A 24,340-nucleotide genomic window follows, 5' to 3' on the forward strand; every position below is an offset into this window, starting at 1 on the left:
AACACACGAGGTAGGCTTTTGACTGATACCTCAGCCCTGTGCCTGTTCTAAAACACAGTTTAGTTTAGTTCTAAAACACAGTTCAGTTTAGTTCAGTTCAGTCGTATCTGACTCTTTGCAACCCCATGAATCACAGCACACCGGGCCTCCCTGTCCATCACAAACTCCCTGAGTTCACTCAGACTCATGTCCATCAAGTCAGTGATGCCATCCAGCCATCTCATCCTCTGTCGTCCCCTTCTCCTCCTGCCCCCAATCCCTCCCAGCATCAGTCTTTTCCAATGAGTCAACTCTTCGCGTGAGGTGGCCAAAGTACTGGAGTTTCAGCTTCAGCATCATTCCCTCCAAAGAAATCCCAGGGCTGATCTCCTTCAGAATGGACTGGTTGGATCTCTTTGCAGTCCAAGAGACTCTCAAGAGTCTTCTCCAACACCACAGTTCAAAAGCATCAATTCTTCAGTGCTCAGCCTTCTTCACAGTCCAACTCTCACATCCATACATGACCACAGGAAAAACCATAGCCTTGACTAGATGGACCTTTGTTGGCAAAGTAATGTCTCTGCTTTTCAATATGCTATCTAGGTTAGTCATAACTTTCCTTCCAAGGAGTAAGCGTCTTTTAATTTCATGGCTGCAGTCACCATCTGTAGTAATTTTGGAGCCCCAAAAAATAAAGTCTGACACTGTTTCCACTGTTTCCCCATCTATTTCCCATGAAGTGATGGGACCGGATGCCATGATCTTCGTTTTCTGAATGTTGAGCTTTAAGCCAACAGAATGGGAAAGACTAGAGATCTCTTAAAGAAAATTAGAGATACCAAGGGAACATTTCATGCAAAGATGGGCTCGATAAAGGACAGAAATGGTATGGACCTAACAGAAGCAGAAGATATTAAGAAGAGGTGGCAAGAATACACAGAAGAACTGTATAAAAAAGATCCTCACGACCCAGATAATCACGATGGTGTGATCATTCATCTAGAGCCAGACATCCTGGAATGTGAAGGCAAGTGGGCCTTAGAAAGCATCATTACAAACAAAGCTAGTGGAGGAGATGGAATTCTAGTTGAGCTATTTCAAATCCTGAAAGATAATGCTGTGGAAGTGCTGCACTCAATATGCCAGCAAATTTGGAAAACTCAGCAGTGGCCACAGGATTAGAAAAGGTCAATTTTCATTCCAATCCCAAAGAAAGGCAATGCCAAAGAATGCTCAAACTACCGCACAATTGCACTCATCTCACATGCTAGTAAAGTAATGCTCAAAATTCTCCAAGCCAGGCTTCAGCAATATGTGAACCGTGAACTTCCTGATGCTCAAGCTGGTTTTAGAAAAGGCAGAGGAACCAGAGATCAAATTGCCAACATCCACTGGATCATAGAAAAAGCAAGAGAGTTCCAGAAAAACATCTATTTCTGCTTTATTGACTATGCCAAAGCCTTTGTGTGGATCACAATAAACTGTGGAAAATTCTGAAAGAGATGGGAATCCCAGACCACCTGACCTGCCTCTTAAGAAACCTATATGCAGGTCAGGAAGCAACAGTTAGAACTGGACATGGAACAACAGACTGGTTCCAAATAGGAAAAGGAGTATGTCAAGGCTGTATATTATCACCCTGCTTATTTAACTTATATGCAGAGTACATCATGAGAAACGCTGGACTGGAAGAACCACCTTGCTGCTGCTGCTGCTAAGTCACTTCAGTCGTGTGCGACTCTGTGCGACCTCATAGAACCACCTTAGAAAACCTCAAAAAGTTCTGCTTAGGTACGGAGGCCAGCGGAACTTTAAGAGCCGGGCTGACGCGGAAGGGAATCCAGACGGAAGGCAGCCATACCAAACCACAGAGGGTTTAAGACTTCCGCCCCGAAGAGCACTTGCCAGCACCCTGACCCTCCAAGTCCGCCCAGCTCTAGTTCTGCGCAGTCTCCTGGCATGATTTGCCGTCCCTATGGCAACCTGGTAGCTGGCGTCGGAAGATGGAGACCTCTGAGTCTACTGACAGATCGCAGTCGCGGTGAGAGCCACAGCTCTGGCTGCGGGCGGAAGGGGACAAGGAAGTTAACAGACTGCTGTGCTTCTGACAGCTTTGCCGCTTTCTTTTTTTTTTTTTCCAGATGTTTAGACTTACAGCCCAGCTCGGACGGACTAGGGTCCAGTTCCGATCCCTTTTCTTCTTGGGATGGCCGTCATAGATCTGCCCTGGTAGCTGCAACCGCAGCAGCTTCAGCAGCTGCCACAGCCGCCTCCACTGCCAGAGCAGCTGCATTATGGACAAAGAGCCCAGCCCCCTACTCTCATGGGAACCTGCTCACGGAGCCCTCCTCTGACAGTCTGACAGAGCGCTACACTGGACCCAGATTTACCCACAAGATAAGCCACGGGAGACTCGGCTTTCAGCCTGCCTATTTTCCCCATATTGCTCGGAATCCCTATACTACAAATGACCTTAGCTCTAGCCGTGGCCCTATTCCTGGCTCCAGTTCTGGCCCTGTTCCTGGCTCCAGCTCTAGCCCTGGTCCTGACTCCAGCTCTGACCCTGGACCTAGCTCCAGTTCTGGTCCTGGTGGTAGCCCTGGCGGTGGCTCTGGTCGAGGTCCTGGCCATGGCCCTGGTCCTGGTGGTGGCTCTGGTCAGGGTCCTGGCGGTGGCTCTGGTCAAGGCACTGATCTTGGTCCTGCTATTGATTCTAGGCATAGCCCAGGCCATGGCCATGGCCCTAGGTTCAACTTCTCTGCTCCTGTAGGCTTCAGAAACCCCAGGGGAGATCTTATCCCTAATTATACCGGCTGCAAACACCACTGTCACTGGGAACCGCAGGAACAATCCTGGAAATTTTTGAAAGTCTCAGAACCTGGTGCCCGAGGGCTGTGGAAGCCCCCCGAAGTTGAAGGGAAGAGTACAGTTCTCAGTGAAACACTGCCACGGGGCCAGTGCCTTCTCTACAACTGGGAGGAGGAGGTATTAAGGTTTGACCTGCTCCCTTTTCTTGAAGGCTGCCCCCAGTTGATGGGGTGGGTACAAGGAAGGATATCATTGTCACTCAACTTGGGGCCTACAGAGAGCCACCAACTACCTGGATCAAGTCCCAGTCATGCAGGATGGCTCTGAGAGTTTCTTTTTCCGACACGGACACCGGGGACTGCTGACCCTGCAGCCACAGTCACCCATGTCCTCCTGCACCACCCAGAAAGACTCATACCAGCCCCCAAAAAGCCACTGTCAGCCAATTCGAGGTATGAAACATGAGAGAATGGGCAAGAATGAGTTCAGTAGAGAAAAAAAGGAATATCAGGTGGGCCTATGGTTGTCTGAGGGGTATAAGGACAAAACCCAATTTTTCCTCCTTTCCCCAACTTTGTTTCTTCTGGGCCTGTTTCTTAAGCAGCCTCCTCTATTCTGTCCATTCTCTGACCTCCCCTAGGGAAGCGTGAAGCCATACTGGAGATGCTCTTGCGCCAACAAATCTGGTGAGAGGCTGGGTGAAGGGAAATGGGGAGGGGGAGGACAAAAGTCAGGGGAGAATGCCCTTGACACTCCCCAGGCCTCTGTAGTAAAGAGGTGCAGGCAGAGCAGGAACCCACAAGGAAGGACTCTGAGGTCGAGTCTGTGACACACCACGACTACAAAAAGGAGCTGGTGCAGGCAGGGCCTCCTGCCCCAACAAAGGTAAGAACGCAGTCACCCCCACCCCCCACCCTTGTACAGCTGGGTCCTGACAGGCTGTGGGAAAGCAGCCAGCCCAGAGGCTGAAGAGTTAACTCTTCAGGCCAAGAGTTATGCAGTATTTCCCTCACAGATCCACGACTACCATACAGAGCAGCCTGAAACCTTCTGGCTAGAGAGGGCACCTCAGCTACCGGTGTGTGAGGGTGACCGGCTGTTGGGAGTGGGTGAAAGGAGGGGAGGAGGCTGTTCTGTCCTGGCTTGGGGCAGAGCAGGCCCCGTCCTCATTCTGGCACTCCTCCAGGGTGTCAGTAACATCAGGACACTAGACACACCGTTCCGGAAGAACTGCAGTTTCTCAACACCTGTGCCTTTGTCTCTAGAGCAGCCGTTGCCCTTTGAACCTGAGAGTTATTCCCAACAGGGAGAAATATCTTCCCTTGCCTGTCAGGGAGGGGGGCAGGGTGGTGGAGGGGGTTGAACTACTCCTGTCTAAGGGCTGAGGAGGGAAGTAGATGTGGAATATGGAATCTCCTTCTCTCTCAACTGGAGAGGTGGGGAGGAAATGAATTTGGTCTGTACTTGGTGACAGGGTTTCACATAAAAAGTGTTCTCTCTCATCCTGAGACTGCTGATTCAGTGATTCTGTGAGTTACTGTTTCCATACCCCAGAACCTTTCCTTGGCGCCGCCCCTAACGCAGACTATGTCACCCATAACTGTTTTTGTTTGTTTGTTTTATATTTGGCCAAAATATTCTGGTCTAGATACAGATATTTACAGAAGGTAGGGAGGAAGGAGACCAGGCCAGAGAGGGACAGGTATATGTACAAGACTGAGCTGCAAAGGGCAACAGCTTCCATATAAGGTGGGGTTTTATGCATGTTGATTTCCATCTCATGTGACAATGTCCACTTCTGATGTGTGGAGAGATGATGGCTACTGCCCACCCAGGTACCAGCAGCAGGGGCTGTCTGACTTGGGAAGAAGTAGGGTTTATAGGAGCCCAGCAGGTCCTTTCCGCTCTCCTAGGAGCCAATAAGTTCGCATCTTTCCTTTTCCCTGGAATTGGGGGAGCAGAGATAATTCAGATTCTTCTGTTATTCCTCGTACCTCCCTCTCTTCCCCCACAGCCTCCACAGTCACGTTGATCCTCCCTTTCCATGACTCCCTCCCTGTGGCCTGCCATCACCTTCATCTCCACATCCCCTCGAAGCTCTAGCTGGAAGCATCCAAGTTCATCCAGGGCATCCTTGGTGGTAGAGGAGACATGAATCTTCAGGGCTGGGGCAGGACAAGAGAGATGATGGAAAGAGGAATCAAAGAAAAGGCAACCGAAGAACTGCAGTATCAGGGAGAGCTTTACCCAACCACCATCCCTCAGGAGGGTCTCAGTCTTCCCAGGGCACATGCACTAGAACCAAAATATGTCCAAGGACGGGGAAATCAGGAACTTCAGTCTATCCAATTGAGAGATTTAGAGGAACTCTGAAAAGAAGAAAAGGCCAACCCAGATGGAGGCTGGGGCTGAGGTTGAGGGTTGATGTCTCACCTTGACCGTTAGACTCCATTCGGGAAGCAGTGTTCACTGTGTCTCCAAAGAGACAATAGCGGGGCATCTTCAGGCCAACGACCCCAGCACAGACGGGCCCTGTGAGAAGAAACAGGTTGGAAGAGCCTGGGGAAAGTGGATACGAGAGCAGGAGGGAGAATCAGCCCTACCTGTGTGGACCCCTATGCGTAGCCGCAGTTGGTCGTGGGGTCGGTGGCGGATGCGGAAGGAAGAAACTGCATCCAGTAATGCCAGGGCCATACGAGCAATTTCTGGGGCATGACGCTGACCATTTCTGCCTGGGAGACCAGATACCACCATGTAGGCATCTCCAATCGTCTCTACCTGATTGAGAGGGGGATAAAAAGGTCATCTCTATCTGTATCAATGGGCATGGGGAAGAGTAAGAGGAGACAAGCTGAGTACCACTATGAGTCATCCTGGCAGCCAGGAAGCCAGACAGTGACTGCCAAATAAGTGCCCCAGTCCTGAGAATCTGGGAGAAGCAGGCCCAATGAAATAAGCCCTACATAGCCCAAAGTGTCAAAGGAAAGAAAGCAGGCACTTGGCTTTGTTAACTGTACTGAAGCTGTGTTAGAGAAGGTCCTGGTTTTTAGGAACTACACACAGACTTATTTAGGAATGAAGGGGCACTGTGTCTGCCACTTACTTGCAAAAGGTTCAGAAAAAAATTATATGGATATATAGATAGGTTTTTTTTTAATAAAGCAAATGGGAAATACAAACAATTGGTAAATCCGAATAAAGAGTTTATCAGAATTCTTCATTATGGTAAATAAGAGATGGCAGAGTGAATCCAAAGGGAAGGGACAAGAGTGGGTATTTATTATCTATACAATGTTAGGCACTTATTCACAATAAGTCTATTATTCCCATCATACAGATAAAATATCTGAGGCTCAAGGAGCTTCTCTTACTTGCCCAAGGCCACACAGTTAGCCACAAAGTCAGGTCGTTTTTTACTCCCAAGCACCATAAAGCCTACCTTAAATGACTCAATGACTTCAACAAAAAGCTTTCACTACATAGCTTGTCCTTCATCCCAATATATCATTCTATACCCACATCCTGTATGCTCCCTCCATATCGAGGGGATGAAGAGAAAAGATGGCTAGACTCTGACCATACCCTCAGGCAAAAAGTGGCAGACTAGATCTTGTGATGGTTCTGATTAGGGAAGCCTCAAGGATTCACAAGAGATTAGACTGGGATGTACAACTACAGTGCCAGAGCCTCAGTTGTCTATAAAGAGCACTCCAGCACTGGAATGCTGGAGACTCAAGCAGGAAAACTGACCACGGGGCAGGTAAGGCACGTGGGGTTTGGGGAGACTGGTTTTTAAAGGACTGTCAGTGGAAGGGCGGCCCCAGCTCTCACCTTGTAGACGTCAAAGTTGTCAATTATGGCATCGAAGCATGTATATAGATCGTTAAGAAGTGTCACCACCTAAAAGGGATGGGAAAGTAGAGGCCTCAAAACTTGTGCCTGACTTTCTAAGAATTCTTAACACACGAGCCGTGGCAAGATATGGAAACTCCAGAACAAGCTAGTCTTTCCTATTATCAAGTTTCTCTATGCCCCAGTTAAGCTTCCCTAGGTCCCCACCCCGTCCCTGGCCCCTAACCTGTCTCTCACCTGCATGGGGGTGCTCTCTGCCGACAAAGCTGTGAAGCCAACGATGTCACTGAAGTAAATGGTAACGCTGTCAAAGGCCTCAGCCTGTACAGTCTCTCCCCGTTTTAACTGCTCTGCCACTGAACTAGGAGGCAAGGGTACAGTCCAAGCCAGACTCAGAGAAGTGGGCAAAGGGAGAGGAAAAGAGTGTATGGCTGGAGCAGAGATGGGTTCTAACATGAAAGCTGAGCCTAGGGGAGGAGAAGGAAGGTGGCTGGGAAGTCCTGACAGTCCAGAGCAAGATAGGGTGGACACGTGGTGGGGGTTGGAAGAGGATCCCTGGGGCTGCAGGCCAAATGTCCTAAGATGGGACTGTTCTACCTATACTCACTGGAGTGAAGCTCTGGTAGAGCAGCATCCTAAGAAGAAGGGATATGAGGCCAGGAAGAAGGCAGCACAACTCATTTGGAGACAGAATGAAAAACATGGTCTAGAGCCAGAATGGGTTCATGGTAGCAAAGATGTGACAAAGCAGGGTTCTGAAGGTTAGGAAGGGAGTTGTCAGGAGCTGGATGAGGTAGAAAGCAACAGAGCAGATACCAAAGGAAAATTCAGGAAGGGGTCAGAAGTCTCACTGGGGTAGAATTTGGTAGAGCAGAGCCTCAGCCTTGCGTTTCTCCTCCAGGTAGGCCTGTGTGCGCTCCTCCACCAGCTTCTCCAGGTTGTTGGCATACTGCTCCATGCGCAACAGGAGGTTGTCCAATATACTGGTGCCTCCTTCCCTGGAAGGAGGCCACGATATGGTACATGCTCCAAGATGGTCAAGGCTCCGGGGCTTTCTACCCAGCCCACCTACCCTCTTGGCCACACCAGCCCCACCTCATCCACTAAGACTGATGAGGCCTCTATCCCTGGGGAGCCCCTGCCCCGTCATGCCCTCTTACTTGTTAAAGCGGCGAATGAAGCCCTTAATCTGTCCAAAGTCTGGTCGTTCAGCTGGGTCCTGGGCCCAACATCGCTCCATCAGCAAAACTAGCTCTTCATTCAGTTGTGTCCGGTCAATACTTGGTCGGAAATAAGGCCGCTGACCATTCCGGACCTTCTGGACAATCTCTGAGGGTGATCAAAGGCTTGGTTGAAGAAAAGGTCCTCCAGGTAGGGGAAGCGCTAGGTAGTAGATTGACTTACCTTTGGGGCTGAGATCCAGGCCCTCCAAGTAGAAAGGCCCACTGCGAAGTGCTATCTCCTGTAAGATGATCCCAAAGCTATAGACATCAGCCTTCTGCATGCCTGTGGTTGGCAGGGGGTTCCCACTGAGCAGTTCTGGGGCAGTCCACAGCTTCTCTGAAAAGAAGGAACCAGGTCCTCAAAGATGGAATCCCCAAGCCCACCTGGGCTCATTCGCATAATACTCGCCACAGTACTGCCACTCCATCTCCCTCTCCCACCCTCCCTAAGTGGAAATGATCAGGGCCGGGGGAGGGCAATGCAGAAGTGGGTTGTGGGGAAAGGCCTCACTGGCATAGAGGGCATGGCTGTCATCAGGTTCAGCAGTTGATCGGAAGCTGGCCAGGCCATAGTCTGTGATTTTGAGCACGAAACGACTATCCACCACACAGTTTGAGGACTTGAGACTCCCATGGGATGCAATAATGCTGTTATGGAGAAAGGCCATGCCCTGCAGGATACAGATCGAGTCATAGGATTGGATCATATCTGGCTTAGGTACCCCCTCTCCACGAGATGGGCATTAGCTAGCTGTCTAAAGATCTCAGGGCCATAAAAACAATATGCTAATTTTGGAAGGCATCATTTGTACAGTTTCCACTCAAAGAAGCAGGCAAAAATAGGACAGTCATCTCTTCCATGGGCTTCCCTGGTGGCTCAGATGGTAAAGAATCCACCTACAATGCAGGAGACCTGGGTTTGATCCCTGAGTTGGGAAGATCCCCTGGAGGAGGGCATGGCAACTCACTCCAGTATTCTTGCCTGGGAAATCCCATGGACAGAGAGCCTGGCAGGCTATAGTCCATAGGGTTGCAAGAGTCCAACACAACTTAGCAACTAAACCACCACCATCTCTTCCTGGTACCTTAAGCAGTATATCAGCGCCTAAGCACCAGGGACAGGAGACATACATAAGAAGAGGGACAAGGGGAGCTATCAGCTATTACCCTGGAAAGGGCAGTTTGTCTTCCAAGTAATGAAGGGAACAGAACTATGAGGGTGAACTCCAAGAATACTACACCCATGATGGCCTCAAATGCTTGGCCACTGCTCAGGAAGGCGTGCTTTGAGATCCAGGTATTAAGACTACCTAAATGCACCAAGGAAGATAAGCCAGTTGGAAACTTTAACATATAATCATAAACAGGCAGGCAGGTCAAGATGGAGAAGAAAAGTGATCTACTAGAGGGAATGCGGACCAGAGAGAAAGTGGAGAAGATGGTAAATTAGGAAAACCTAGGACTTCCCTGGTGGCATAGTGGTGGGAATCTGCCTGCCAATGCAGGGGACACAGGTTCAATCCCTGGTACAGGAAGATCCCACATGACCCAGAGCAACTAAGCCTGTGAACCACAACTACTGAAACCTGAGCACCAGAGCCTGGGCCCTGCAACAAGAGAAGCTACTGCAGTGAGAAGCCCATGCACTGCAATGAAGAGTAGCCCCTGCTTACCGCAACTAGAGAAAGCCCACATGCAGCAGTGAAGACCTAGCACAACCAAAAATAGGGACATAAATAATTTTTTTTAAAAACTCTGGAAAATGGACCAAGGTAGGAGGTAGCTGCCAAATCAATGCAGAAGCCTGAAACTTCTGACCCCACAGGGCCAGAGAGGAGAGAACCTTTGCCTGTGAAGGACTCTAAGGCAGGTCCTAAGAGGATAGAGTGATGCTTCCCCTGGGAAGTCAGTTTGGGTGGAATAAAAAAAGGATACAGTGCTAACCAAAACTCTTCTAAATGTTTAGCTCTGGGCCTAAACAATTCAAAACTCTAGTCTCTGTGAACTCTTTCTTCTTATTTGTTTCATCTTGACATCAACAAACCTTTGGAAATCTCCAAATTTGTGAATATAGATATGATTAGGCTTCTGGACTTGTTATAAATCACCTTTCCATCAAATCATTGTTCTCTTAAGAGTCATGTTTTTCTTATAATTTATCATCACACCTCCAGTTGAGTACCACATCAACGTGACCTAATAATTTCTCTCTCATGTGATGGCAAACTTTACATTACACACAAAATTTTTAAAATAACTTCATTAGAACTCATCAGAATAACCAAAGCCAGATCAGGTGTGGTACAGGTGATCCACTAGGCTAGCTCACTGACCCAGGGACTTGCTTCTAAACACCTGTGCAAGATGCAAATTTGCTGCTGCTGCTGTGCAACCCCATAGATGGCAGCCCACTAGGCTCCCCCGTCCCTGGGATTCTCCAGGCAAGAACACTGGAGTGGGTTGCCATTTCCTTCTCCAATGCATGAAAGTGAAAAGTGAAATTGAAGTCGCTCAGTCGTGTCCAACTCTAGCGACCCCATGGACTGCAGCCTTCTCCAAGATGCAAATTTAGATCTCCACAAATCCATGGATCTCTGGGTCACTTGAAAATAGCTGAAGCCTAGTATCTTAGATGGACAAGGCAATGGCAACCCACTGCAGTACTCTTGCCTGGAAAATCCCATGGATAGAGGAGCCTGGTAGGCTGCAGTCTATGGAGTCACTAGGAGTCGGACACGACTGAGTGACTTCACTTTCACTTTTCACTTTCATGCACTGGAGAAGGAAATGGCAACCCACTCCAGTGTTCTTGCCTGGAGAATCCCAGGGGGAGCCTGGTGGCTGCCGTCTCTGGGGTCGCACAGAGGCAAACACGACTGAAGCGACTTAGCAGCAGCAGCAGCAGCAGCAGTAGCAGCAGTATCTTAGAAGATACCAAATGATCAGCATCGTTTTCCTTGGCTTCTCAGTTTTATTTAGAGAAGTAAGTAAAACTTACTTTTTTAATGTAAATTTAAACTTTACATTTACTTAGTAAAATGTTCTTTTTGAATTTCAGTTTTTCTGAACAAAAGAGCAAATATGCCAAATATTGGCTAGAGGGTAAATGACAGAGAAAAATGGGGGTAAAAAACCCAGAAGATAAGTATGTTTGGAGACCCCATTCATTTTTCCCTGCTAAGAGATTTTAATATAAACTCTTGGAGGTTAAAAAAAATAAAAGGATGATGGAGAGAGATTTGAGGTGTCTAGTGTAGGAAAACAAAAATTTGCTATGAAGACTCTTTGTGGCAAATAAAACTCATTCCTCCTAATTGAAAGCCCCAGATCCCTTGTTTACCCATTATTAGCCAATCTTCAGAATAAGGGGAAGTGGAGAGAATGGAATTTTTAGAGGACCAGGAAGAGAAATCCTAAGCAAAGACAGAAAAAAGGAGGCATTATTAATGTGGATGAACTCAAGGAGTGGGGAAGACTCACCTTAACAAGGTCATTAATGAGTGAATAACGAAACATCCAGTCCAGGTTGATGCTGTCATTTTCCAGAATATCCTGGTAGGTGACATGGAATAGATGATGTGACTATCCTCGCCCCACTGTCACCCACACAGTTGATGTAATTTTGGGTCTATCTCCCTTGGCCCCATAATCCCCACCTAGATCCCACACCTGTAAACTCCCACGAGGACAATACTCGGTGACAATGCAAATGTTGGGAGGGTCTATGCAGGCACCAATGAAGCGAGTGAGATGGTTAAACTGAACATCTCTCATCTAGCCAAAAGGAAAAAAAAAGGAAGAAAAGAGAATTCAAAGAGCTAAAAATTAGATACAGAAATCTACCACTACAGAAGAGGACCTTTCTCTTAATTGTACTCACAACTCAAAGTCATTTATAAATGACCCACTTGCCCTCCCAGCCAGTATTACTATTCCCTAGTCCTCTCCTTCCCCTTCCACATCCGTGTCTATCCTGGTACCTCAACCCATACACCATGACTTACATGTTTCAGTTCAAACAGAACCTGCCGGGTCAGCTCGATGCGCTTCTTATTCACATGCTTGATGGCCACAACGTTTCCCTGAGGGTAGGGGTGAAAGGGGAAGAGGAACATGAATCTCTGAAGGAGCCTCTGGGTGCTGGGAAAGACTAGAGAACTGTGGGAGCACCCAGGAGCTCAGCTGGACAGAGAGAGGAGGCTGACAAGGGGCAGAGGGTCACGGGAAGAGGTGAAAGATGAGGATGAGACAGGATGAAATGGTGGGGACCAGAATAAGCGGATGACTGTTCACCTTGAAGTGACCGGTGTTGGCAAAGATCTGGTATTTCCCATGGGCTGTCATGAGCGAGCCGTAACTGGATCCCCGCTGGGGCCAAGGGCAACATGGAGGCGGAAGGATGAAAGGAACATTAGATGGTGGTGGTGGTGCAGGCGCTATCATTACAGGCTGATGTGCTGGGAAAGGTCCAGGGTATGAAAGGACAGGCACTCAGAGGGAAGCGGAGGGGCAGCTGAGAGGAGGGCTCACCAACGACAGCGTGAGGCGACTGCCTGCACCCTTATGGCATCGCTCTGAATTGCCGAACTGCAGCTCTTCCCAGCGGATGCGCCACAACATGCTGGCCAGCTCCTTCTCCAGCATCAGTTTTCTGTAAGGACTGCACCCCTCAGCTGACTGGCAAGCCCGATCCTACCACCCCAGAAGCCAGCTGCAGGGTGGCGGGGGCTTCCTGGCAGCTCTTGAGGCTGCAGTTGTCACACCAAGAGACAGGACAGAGAGAGAGTGAAGCACTCTCTGTGGGTCGGACACAAGCCCTGTGCTTATGTAAAAACACAGAGGCTGAAAATAAAGTACCTGCTTAAAATGCTGCCCGACTCTTTGCAACCCTATGGACTACAGCCCACCAGGCTCCTCTGTCCATGGAATTCTCAAGGCAAGAACAGTGGAGTGGGTAGCCATACCCTCCTCCAGGGGATCGAACCCACATCTCTTATGTCTCCTGCACTGGCAGGTGGTAGCACTAGTGCCATGGTAGCATCCATGGAAAGTTCACCTTTGCCCATAGAAGACCCCACTCAAAATCAGTAATTCTAGACTAGTGTACCCAGTCCAGACCAAAGTCGGGGCGGGGAAACAAGACCAAGGCTAAAAGACAAATGACAAGAAAGGTTAGAGACGACAGAGTTACAGCTAAGGGAGCCTGTCAGCGGAAAGCTCAGAACTCACCGGAAAATGAGGAAGCTGGAAACACCAAACATGATGAAGGTGATTCCTGTGCCCAGTGCCACAATTGCCAGAGTTGAAAGTGGAGCTGAAGGGGAGAGGGGGACCCTGAGAAAGACTGTGTGTGGCCTTGTGAGCCAGAAGGGGGCGATGCTCTTAGGTGCAGGGAGCAGACCCATCTCGAGGTAGAGAGGAGGGAGGGGGTAGAGGAGACAGGTGAAACAGAGCAAAGAGTCGGGGGCAGGGGGTGCATGAGGAGGAATAAGAGAAAGGAAAGCAAAGGGAGGAAGAGCTGCTCCCAGTCCCTGCACACACCCACTTTTATCACAGGATGGGTCGTCCATGTCAAAGGCACAGGGGGGATTGTCCAGGGGTGGGACCCCCTTCACCCAGGGGATGGGCCGTCCTGTCCACCAAATCTGCTTCTCGGCTCCCGAGTAGTGGGCTGCAGGCTGTGAGGATGGAGAGAACGGGGCCCACAGGCCTGCTCCCACCAGCCTCCTCGCCCCATACCCAGCTACTTTGCTGCTTTTCTCCCCAACCTGCCACTCCCCCCACCACTATCATGCAGCTCCAGGAGAGAAAGTAAGGCCCTGCCTCCAGTGCCTTTGGTTCTTCCCCCAAAAGGATCCTAAAAGCTGGGTTTGTGGGCCCCACACTCTCTTCCCTGCCTCCTCCCCCATCACCTGAAAGTCCCCGGAAACCAGGTCTCCCATGGCCCACAGGACAAAATCAGTCTCCCGGTCATTGTTCTTGTCCATAACGACCAGTCCAGTTACACCTAAGACAGAAAGGAGCACCCCTTACTTGGAGATCTGCCCTTGGTCCCTCTCCTATCTTCCCAAGCCCTCTAGTTACCTGGCGGTCCGTCCCTGCCCCCATTCTTAGCATGTGTCCACCTCAGCCGGGTGCTCTGACCCCAGCTAACTCTCTCTCCTGCCCCTGGTGTCTGTGTTTGCCTCTGCCCACTCCACTCCTGAGCCTGAAAGCAGCGCTCTGGCCCTCATCTGACCCTCTCCATTACCACGGTATCTTCGTCCTTGCATCTTCTCAACAATTCGAAGTCCATCTTCCCGGGTGCCTCCCTCCTGTATGGTCTCGTTCAGGACTTCGGCATACAGAAGGATCCCATCGTAGAAGCAGCCAGCAATGAGGTTCATCTGGGGGTGGTAACTTCAGCAGTGCTCTCCAAAGGTCCTGCCAGGCCCCTTCTCCAGCCCCCCTCCCATCTCTGAGGTCTCCTTCTTCTCCTCCTGGTTTGCTTTCTTCCCTCCTCCCATAACTAAGGGGCCATCCCTGCCTCACTAGGGCAGAAGGGAAAAACCCAGATGGAAGCCCCCCACAGTAGGGCTGGCTCTGTGGCCAAGGCTGTATTCTGAGTTAGGGAGAAGAGCCTTTCCTCAAAGCCTGGCCTGACTCTCAGGGAGAGAGAGATCTGCTTACCAAGGAAGGGGCCAGCTCCACACCAAAATCCTCCCGTGCTCTAATCAGAAGACGATTCTGGAATTCCTGGTACTCAGGATTCGGGGGTTCTCGGTATGTGATGACCAATACCGTCTGGACCCACAGCACATGGGAGAGTGAAAAGGATTCAAGATGGGAATTAGGGGAAGAGAGGAAGCAGGATAGAGAGACGTGGTGAAATACACATGATATAAAATGTACATGGCTGACCCTGAAGGCTGAGAGGATACTAAACACTCTGTGTGTGTGTTTAATACATCTGGGAGAAGGGGTGGCACTCCTCCATACAAGGTAGATAGAACCATCTGTCTACGGATGGTTCCGGGAATGTGGAGACTAAGAAACAGACAAAGTCAACTCCATCCCCCAAATGGGCTCTTCATCTTCCTGAAGCTCCTACTATCCCTCAAGGCTCCTCGGTCCCTTCCTTTCTGGGTACCTGTTACCAGCAAGGACAACCCTGAGCAACAGCTTCTCTCCCTGGTGTTAATACTGCTAATACTATCAGCAGAATGTTGGCCCAGTGCTTCCACCCAGTGAGTTAAAGAGATTTCAGGTCCTATGACAAGTGGGGGAAATACTTTGAGACAGTGATTCCATCGGTAAAAAGCCACGAGCCCATTCCTTTAACGTGTGTAGAACACCCACTATATGCAGTACTGCCCTGCATACCAGCCTAGTCCCACAAGTCATGAGTCACAAGGAAAGCACACGGTCCCATGCCCACACACACCTCACAGGTAAGCCAGTGACACATGTGGTCTCAGCTGTGCACACTTCTCACTGGCCACGGTCAGCATTTCTCTGTCTTCCACGGGGGTGCCTGCCTGGCTCCCACCGCCCTCCCACACTTCCCCCTTCCTGGCCTCGGCCTGCACCTCAGGCCTCCACAATCACTAGCCTCTCTGCCTTGGTCAGAAAACTGGCATGGCAACTTTGGGGAAAGACTTTAGATCAATATATTTTGTGAAATGAAAGATTAAAACTAGTCATTTCTAGCAATTGTGTTAATCCATGTCTTTAATCCCTAAAGTACTGTAGAGATACTAGATACATTACTTATGATCTATTCTAGATCAATTCACTCCAGGTACGAAATAGTGAAGTCAGTTTATAACACATATTCAATATATAGACTAGAGTTTGCCTACTGAGGTAATTATTCTTACTGGAGCGTGTGAATGCTTGATCACACATTGCTAATACTCTCCCACTGTCAGGCAGAATTAAAAAGGAGAGGGAGACTGAGGGTGGGGCTGGAAGGGTTCATTCAGGAACACTTACTCAATGAATAAAATAAAAACAGAAAGGTAGGATATGGTTGACAGTGCAAAAAGTTAGTTAAAAGGCTCGAGGGACTTCCCTGGTGGTCTAGTTGTTAAGAATCCACCTGCCAATGCAAAAGATACAGGTTTGAGCCCTGGTCCGAGAAGATCCCACATGCCACAGAGCAACTGAGTCCATGCGCCACAGCTGCAGAGCCTACGCTCTAGGGCCCGCACTCTACAACAAGAGAAACCATTGCAACGAGAAGCCCACACACTGCAACGACCGTAGCCCTGACTCACCACAACTAGAGAAAGCCCACACGCAGCAATGAAGACCCAGCACAGCAAAATAAATAAATAAAATGTTTAAACATTACAAAAAGAAACTTGAAAAGATCAGGCTTCACACAATTTACATTTCAATACAAATGTTGATAATAGATTTCCAGTGCTTTTTAAAAAGTAATTCCCTAGGTTTGTTTGTTTGCTAGAACAGCAGTTCTCAAATGTTTTTGGTCTCACAACCCCTTACTACTAGAAATTACGGAGGACTCCAAGGAGTCCGTAATTTGGATTACATCTATCAATATTTACCATAGGAGAAATAAAAACTGACAAAGTTTTAAAGCACAAGAATACACAAGCACACCTTCTATAGCTGCCAGAGTGATGACATCATCTCACATCACGTAGCCTCTGGAAAACTCCACTGTACAATCATGGAAGAATGAGAGTGACAGAGGCAAATAACATCTCAGTATTTTTAAAATAGTTTTGACCTCACGGTCCCCATAAAAGGATTCCAGGGGCCCCCAGGATCCCAAGACCACACATTGAAAACTGCTATGCTAGACTCTTCTGCTGTGGTTACTAGCTACTAAAAAAGAGAGAGAGAAGCAGAAGAACCTCCAAAGAATTGCTGTTCTTGCTCAGGGGCTAGAGAGAAGGTAAAGGTAGGTCATTGTGTCCCATTTCATAGGGGACCCCAGGTGGAAAAAAAAAAAAAAAAAAAAGCAAGCAAAGGCTGCCAAAAATGAGTGCAGCTGTGATGGAAGCCAGAAGGGCACCCAGGAAATGTGGAAGGGCAGCAGACACCTGGCTCAGCCTGTGGGCCCACCCACACCTAACCCCGATTAATGGACAGAATGGTGGTCTCCAGAAGAGATGCTGCCCCATACAGCCCTTGGTTTAGTGCTAACTTCCATTCTAGATGCTGGAGTCCCCCCTCTGTAACCCAGTCTCATGCTGGTCACCTAGGTGGTGGCTTCTGCCTGGGTTTCTGGGCCAGTCTGGCTAATGTTCTAAAATGTCCAGAGGCTCTGGGTCCTTAGAGCTGAGTCATTTGTTTAGCTCCACTGTATCTACTTATTTTCCCCTCTCCTGACTGATCATCTCGGTTTATAGTATCTGCCAGCTCTACTCCTCTCTAGAACAATTCCTGACTCTGTCCCCCTCTTCCCAACACACACCTTAATTTAACTCAGTAAACACGTGCTGGGCACATGGACTACACAGATAGGTATGATCCCTGCCCTCTAGCAGCTACGGTTTAATGACATTTAAAAATCATAGCAACATACTTAATTTTAGGGTCTCCTCCCCAACTCTAGCTAGTATCCAGCAAGAGCCGGGACCCTTTCCTTGGGCACGACACCCGCCTGGAAAGCCGTGGATATCTGTATCAGGAGCTCCTCACCTCTGCTGCCGCCTTCTCCAGGTTAGCCTGGTCCAGGACCACAGTGGGCCAGGTATGTCTGGGGTGTGGCCTCTCTGCTCTTTCATCCTTGTCTGAAACTGACCACACAATCTCCCTAACCCCCTGCCCGGCTTCAGGATCAGAAAAGGCTAAGAAGAGCTTTGTCAGAGGATACCCCATCACCCTCTCTCCCCACCTCACTACCTTGATTTTCCCATTGGCATGTTCTTGACTGCCCATTCTCTTATACTGTAGCAAAACCTCTCTCTTTGCTTTTCTGTCTTAATAATGCCTACAGTGAGTGGGAGAGCTGAGAATTAATTTATAGTCGGCCCTTGAGCAACATGGGTATGAACTCAGGTATCAGCATGGGTCCACTGATGATGCGGCTTTTTTTTTTCCAGTAAACACAGACCACGGTACTGTATGATCCATGGTTGGCTGAATCCACAGATGTGGAACTTCTGATGGGAAGGCCCGACTGTAAAGTGATGCTCAGATTTTTGACTGCATGGAGGGGTGGGTGTCCCCACTTCCCACAATGTTGAAAGACCAATTGTCAGTAACTAATTGTTAGTGGACTATATCCCTCCTCCCCTATCCTAAGTGCTGGGGCCTCTTGGCTGATAGGAATTCTCCCACAAGAGAGAGAGATGTTCCCTCAACAAAGAAAATGTGGCCCAGAAGGCTGTGGAGTCTTCCCATATGGGAGGGTCAGGGAGACCTTCCTTGACCACGGTAGCGAAAGCACAATTCCCTTATTACTCTCTTCTCAAACCACTCCATTCCTTTTTTTTTTTTTAAAGTACCATACCACATCACAATTTGTTCTGTACTAGTATTATTGCTTATTTGTTTATGTTGGTCTACTCTACTGGATGTGGACTCCAAAAAGGCAGGGACTATATCTGTCATGTTCTCTGCTGTATACTAGTACCTAGCACAGCGACTGGGACTTAACAGGTGCTCAATAAACTCGAATAGAATGAGTCAGTCTTCAGGTGACTCAAACATTGACTGAATAGTAACTTCCAGAGCAGACAGTTCGACACAAGAGTGGGAAATCCGGTCCAGCCTGAGGATTCAGGGATTGTTTCTGGAAGGGAAGATAACTGATCTGAGTCCTAAAGAATGCCTTATTCAGACAGACAAAAGGTGAGAAGGTCGTTTTAGGCAAAAGTTACAGTATCAACAAAGCCTGTCCTGTCACTGCCTGTGTTCATGTGTGACAGTCACAGACTCAGGAGGGCAAACAGATGTGTCATTCACAGTCAGATGCAACCAAATACAAAATCACACCACAGCCACAGGGAGCTCAACCCAGTGCTCAGTGACAACCTGGAGGGGTGAGCTGAGGAGGGATATGGGAGGGGGTCTCAGGAGGGAGGGCACATATGTATGCCTGTGGCTGATTCCTACTGATGTGTGGCAGAAACCAACACAAATATCGTAAGCAACCATCCTCCATTAAAAAAAAAAAAAAACCAGTCATATAAAACCTCACTTACTGAAGAAGGTGGCCAAACAAGTCCAGCACTTATACATACCTACTTAGAATCTAAGGGTTGAAAGGACCTTAAGGTTATCCCATATGCCACCTCAAATCCTTTTGGGAAAAGGAGGGATATGCATAAATAAGTTAAAAAAAATACTTATGCACACAAATCGGTGAAAGAGGGGAGCAATTCATGGGTATGATTTTAAGAGGCAGAGATTTGGGGTGAAGGGAGGAAGAGCACTGTGAACAGAAGGAGCAGAGAGCGTAAAGATGGGGGGCAGCGTTTGGTCGCGGATTTGAGAGAGGTCTAGCCGCTGACATACTCAGCAGTACTGGAAAGTAAGATTTTAAAAGTGGGTTGAGAACAGACTGTAGAAAATCTTAAAGGTCATGATAAGGAGTCAGGACTTCATTCAGTAGGAAATCAGTCATTTAAAGTTTTGAGCAGAGAAGTGAACAGAGTCATGTCCCTTCTCCCTACAAGTTGTTTCTCACATCCATTTCTTTTCATTCCTGCTATCATCAACACCCCCTGGAGAAGGAAATAGCAACTCACTCCAGTATTCCTGCCTGGAAAACCCTGTGGACAGAGGAACCTAGCGGGCCACAATCCATGGGGTTGCAAAGAGTCAGACACAAATGAGCAAACACGCATCCTTACCACAGCTCAAGCCCATACCTCTAGGCCTCATTCTAGGCTAGCACATACAGGTGGTCTCACTGCCTCCCATCTTCTCCTCTTCCAATCCAACCTGAATTCTGTCACTATACTTCTCATCACAAAAAACAAACACAAACCAACCTCGAAAACTCAGCCATTCAAGTCCAAGCACCTCAGTCTTAGGTTCAGGGCTCTTCTTAAGCTGAGGCTACCCCTGCAACATTATTTCTTATAATCTGCCCCAAGTGAACCACTCTTTCTTATCAGGTCAGTTTGCCTTGGACCTCCGAACAGGTCCATTCCTGTCTTTTTCTCTTAGCCTCCTGGATCCTCTTTCCCACTCTGACTAGGAAAACAACATCTGTCTTTAAAGTCACAATAGAGTCTTGCTTCCTTTATAAAAGCCATCCCTAAACCCAGCCCACAGTGACTCTCTCCTCTGAACCACTCAAGTTCTTAGCATCTCTTCCAGGACCCATAATCACATCCTATCTCATACTTATATCTAACTGTACTGCAATCATGCCTCACCTCTTCAGAAAGGGTGGAAGCCCTCCCAGGGGCTGGGACTAAATCTTCTCCTGAACTTTTCTCCCTGACAGTATATCTACCATTGGTACTTAGGAAAGCCAGCCATTCCAAGATCTTAAGAGGTGGCCTTGGCAGACTCACTGAGAAAGAGCCACAAAGGTGAGACTAGGCTAGAAAATCCTCTGTCCTTTTTCACCCCTATAGTTTACAATTCTCCCCTATTGCTGGGGCTTCTGTGGGGTCTTATGAGAGAAAGAGAATCCCCCAAAAGTTCCTCTCCCCCTTCCTTCAAGTTTGGTTCAAATGATACCTGAAATGCTTCTCTGAGGGCCTGGGCCTGTTCCCGGGTGCGATTATCCTGCCAGGGCCGGCCCATGGAGCGTGTGGGGCCTGCACGGAGACTCTCCCCAAAGACATCCAGGTAAAAGAAGACGTAGTCCCCGTTGGTCAGGTTCTCCCTCTGGGCCTGCAGCAGGATCTCATGCAGCATCTCCAGAGGGCCACAGATGTACACAACTGCGGCAGGTACATGACAGAGGGGCCCTGAGAGAGGGGCTGGGACCCTCAACAGCCCCCTTTCTGACCGTCTGCATTTCCACACTTAGCAAGGAATAGAGGCCCGAACCTATCAACCACCCACCAGATGTGCCCCATCCCTCCCCTTGGGAGTCTATGTCATAAGTACCCTGGGGCCATAAGGACCATCTGGCAGAAGTCAGAGCCTGACTCCAGACTCCAAAGGAAGGGAGCTATCCCTAGAGCCCCTCCCCTTCCCAGAGCCCTGCCTTCTGCTCCCCACCCAGACCTCCTCACTCCCCCACTCTGCCCTGCCTCTCCCTAGGCTCAAAGGCACTGATTGCTCAGAATTTCTCTCAGTGTGAGCTTTACCTGTCTTTCCCCACCAAATCTGCTGTACCTCAAAGCCCATTAACAGAGTCCTCACTCTTCTTATGCCTCCAAGGGGTCTTGGCAGCCCAGTCTGAGAAGTCTCTGCTCACAGACAGGCACACATTTTGGAGTGACCATCAACTACATTCACTACTCCAGGGCACTCACATTGCTCTCCAGATTCAACGTCCCCCAACCCCATACTCTCCCTGACCCAAGCTTCACCCTCCATGCTATCTTATTCCTTGTTCACACTACCTGTGAACAGCCACCAGCAGCGCCGCCACCCCACCCCACCCCACCCCCCGCCCCAATACAATGCCTCGGGCCTCTCCCAGGAGCTCCATCCATGTCTGCTTATTGATCCCAACCACCACCATCAGCTCCTCAACACCTATCTACATCTACAGCCTCCCAGTGCTGAGCCCCAGGGACACCGCAACCCTCCTCCCCTAGCCCTAACACAGCCCGGGCCACACTCACTGCGCCCGTTGGCCCGGATGAAGTGGGTAGCCTGCTCAGGGCCCCCCGGCTCACGGGCATACACCTGGTGCTGTACACTGAGGTTGCTGCCCTGCAGGGCCTCAAAGACTCCCTCGATGGTGAAGTAGTGAGGCCGGTCATCTGTGCGAGCATCCAGATACAGCAAGGCAGCACGGGCAGTCCAATTGAAGTGCCCGTGGAGCATCACTACAAACTCACCCAGCTTAGGAGCAGAGGGGCCAGTGCGCACCAGGGTTCGGTAATGCTCACTCTTAGCCGAAAAACCAGAGGCCACAGCACCCGCGGTCAGCAGGGGAAGGCGCCAGTGTGAGGCAAAGCGAGCCACAGAGGCAGCAGGGTACACGCAACCCGGGCCCAACAGAAGGTCGGGGTCATGGTACAACTTGAGATCCACAGCGCGCAGAGGGGCCAGGTACTCAGAGCAGGCACCGTCCAGCTCAGAGCTGACAAAGCGGAGGTCCACGGGCAGCGCCCGGCCCAGCGCCTCCATGGCAAGCGCCACAGCGGGACCCACCCGTGGCCAGGCCCAGGCATAGCTCAGGTTGTGTTCGGGCAGCACCACCGCCAGCGTCAGGTTGCGCGCCCCGGGAGGACGCACCCCACCTGCCAGAGCTGCCACCACCAGCAGGAGAGATGGCAGTGCCATGGGGAGAAAGCGGCGGCCCCACCGCCCCCAGAACCCTGGGCCAGGCGGGCCTATGGGGGAGACACCAGCACCACCCAGCCTGGAACCAGGGGAAGACCGCCAGAAGAGAAGTGATGATGAGCCAGGAGGGTTGGGACACAGGAGAGGGGCAAGGATGGGCGAGGAAAAGGAGGGAGCGGGTGAGGACTGGGTCCAGCAGCCCAGGGCAGAGACTGAGGAGGACTAAGGGTAGGGTGGCAGGAGGACGGCGGGACCGAGGGGGCCTGTGACTGGGATGTGGACAGTGAGGGGTGAAGTCGGCTGATGAATCTGAAGCTGAGGAGCAAAAGGGGATCCGAGACTGGGATGGGGTGGGGGTGGGGGACAGGCTGGTACAAAGAGAAGGCCTGGGGGGCACCTCACGGCCGAAGGGGCTAGGAGGGCAGAGAGCTGCGGAAAGGAGGACCAGGGGGGTAAGGTGGGAGGGGGCTGGCGCGGCGGAAGGACTGGGACCATGGGCGGCGGGGAGCGAAGCGAGGCCTGGGCCGGAGGGGAGGGAAGGCAGGGGTGAATCTCCCGGAGAAGGCTTCTCCCGAAGCTCCTGCTTGGACTAACGGGCCCAGGGCGCTGGTCCCATCCGGAGCTGCGGCGGCCCTGCCCGTGTCCCAGCTCCTCTCTGCTCCGCTTCTCCTGGGCCCGGGCGGCCGGCGCAGCCCCGCGCTTCCTCCCGCCCCCTGCCTGGGCCCCCGGGCGCGCCGCTCGTCCGGGTCAGGTCGCCGCGGCCCGGCCGTCTCCGCTCGCTGCGCCGGCGGCGGCCGAGTGCGACTCCCCGGGCAAGCCGCCCGCCCCCGCCCCGCGCCTTCCCCGCCCCCTCCCCGCGGCCCCTCCTTCTCCCCCGCCCGGCCCCACCCTCCGGCGCCTGCTGTCTCCCCCAACCCGCCCCCCCCCCCCACCCCTACCCGGCCGCCCGGGGACCTCCCAGGTCTCACACCCACCCAGGGGGCGCCGCGCAAGGGCCTCCCAGGCCGGCGAGGTTCAGGGCGTCCCCTCACTTTGAGGCCTGCCCGGTCTCCTCCGGGCCCCCCGGGCCACCCCAGCGCGCGCTGTCCATGTCACTCCCAGGAGCCAGGGCCTCTCTACACGGCCCTCGCACATCCCGCTCTTCTTAGGGTCTCCTTTCTCAATTTCCCCGAGTCCCTCAGACACTCCAGCCTCAGGAAGAAGTCTGGAACCCCCACGTATTTGGTATCCTCACTGGTCCTCCACCTAGCGAGCCACACCACCCTTCTCACTGCTGCGAACTCTCTCTCCTCTTCACCAGCAAAACATGCTTGCTCCTGGAAGAACAGGCCCCTCCAGGACCAAGGTGTCCCAAGGACCGATTTTTCCCTAGTCCTTACGAAGTCCATGAGTCTCCCTTTTCCTTAAGACTTAACTCTCCAATCTCTCTTCCTGGCCCTACGCCCCGTCTGTGCCCTCCCGTGTCCTCAGAGGCCACCACAGCCCACTGGGCTTCCATCACACCATCTGTTCCTGGGCAGGACCCCAGAACAGCCTCTTCTCTTTGTCTTCCTTCACAGCCCAGGCTCGCAACCGACAAAAGCTCAGGGACTGACTCAGCAGAACATTTCCAGCAGTGGAAGCCCACTGTGTCCCCTTTGGGTTCCACCCTCCCTCCTAAGCATCCAGCCTAGAAGGCTCACCCCAGACACCCCAGATCTGGAGGAGCTGTTCTGATTGCCAGGACTAGCTTGGGAGGGATGAAATCATGATTGCTGGGAGGAACTGCCATGGGACCTTAGGGAGTTTTCCTCAAATTGTCATTAAGGAGATGCACATCAACCCATTTTCCTCCCCCCTCCCAAGAGCCACAGTGCATCTCCTGCTTCAGGCCACTTCTCCAGCAATCACAATTCCAAGAAGCTGAGAGCTCCCGGAGTAGAGCGAGAAGGGTGGGTGTGCAGGGAGAGGAGGGGCTTAGTTTCTCTGAGGTGGAGGCGACACCTAGTGGTTTGGGGAGGGAACTAAAGGACAATGCCATTTTATTCTCAGGTACAATATTTCTTTATTGAACACTGTCTGCCTTGCACAAGCTATGGGGATGAATGCACAAAGCT

The 24,340-nt window shown here is 50.7% G+C and overlaps 2 protein-coding genes across 4 annotated transcripts; one reads left to right on the top strand and one right to left on the bottom strand.

The window, feature by feature from the left end:
- Nucleotides 1-117: 117 nt before the first annotated feature.
- On the top strand, nucleotides 118-4,278 carry SPAG8 (sperm associated antigen 8). Of its 2 annotated transcripts, XM_005900780.3 has the most exons (7): nucleotides 123-2,020; nucleotides 2,121-2,964; nucleotides 3,065-3,239; nucleotides 3,428-3,473; nucleotides 3,558-3,672; nucleotides 3,803-3,865; nucleotides 3,974-4,278. In XM_005900780.3, the coding sequence occupies exons 1-7, from the start codon at nucleotides 1,983-1,985 to the stop codon at nucleotides 4,148-4,150; spliced, it is 1,458 nt and encodes a 485-aa protein (XP_005900842.2). In that variant the 5' UTR covers nucleotides 123-1,982; the 3' UTR covers nucleotides 4,151-4,278. The 2 variants fall into 2 exon arrangements, with proteins under 2 accessions (XP_014335257.2, XP_005900842.2); XM_014479771.2 differs by having other exon boundaries at nucleotides 118-2,020; nucleotides 3,803-4,278.
- A 112-nt stretch (nucleotides 4,279-4,390) lies between these two features.
- Nucleotides 4,391-23,049, bottom strand: NPR2 (natriuretic peptide receptor 2). Of its 2 annotated transcripts, XM_070375664.1 has the most exons (23): nucleotides 21,578-23,049; nucleotides 21,095-21,196; nucleotides 20,517-20,722; nucleotides 14,532-14,645; nucleotides 14,113-14,248; nucleotides 13,775-13,869; nucleotides 13,408-13,540; nucleotides 13,092-13,176; nucleotides 12,393-12,513; nucleotides 12,156-12,230; nucleotides 11,867-11,944; nucleotides 11,532-11,636; nucleotides 11,343-11,414; nucleotides 8,374-8,533; nucleotides 8,044-8,199; nucleotides 7,800-7,968; nucleotides 7,491-7,637; nucleotides 6,877-7,000; nucleotides 6,619-6,687; nucleotides 5,391-5,565; nucleotides 5,221-5,319; nucleotides 4,861-4,952; nucleotides 4,391-4,730 (listed from the first exon to the last, which is right to left on the bottom strand). In XM_070375664.1, the coding sequence occupies exons 1-23, from the start codon at nucleotides 22,242-22,244 to the stop codon at nucleotides 4,665-4,667; spliced, it is 3,246 nt and encodes a 1,081-aa protein (XP_070231765.1). In that variant the 5' UTR covers nucleotides 22,245-23,049; the 3' UTR covers nucleotides 4,391-4,664. The 2 variants fall into 2 exon arrangements, with proteins under 2 accessions (XP_070231765.1, XP_005900843.2); XM_005900781.3 differs by lacking the exon at nucleotides 21,095-21,196 and having other exon boundaries at nucleotides 21,578-23,048.
- Nucleotides 23,050-24,340: the final 1,291 nt, after the last annotated feature.

This window comes from Bos mutus, chromosome 8 (assembly GCF_027580195.1).
Source record: "Bos mutus isolate GX-2022 chromosome 8, NWIPB_WYAK_1.1, whole genome shotgun sequence".
Classification (NCBI taxonomy): Eukaryota; Metazoa; Chordata; class Mammalia; order Artiodactyla; family Bovidae; genus Bos; species Bos mutus.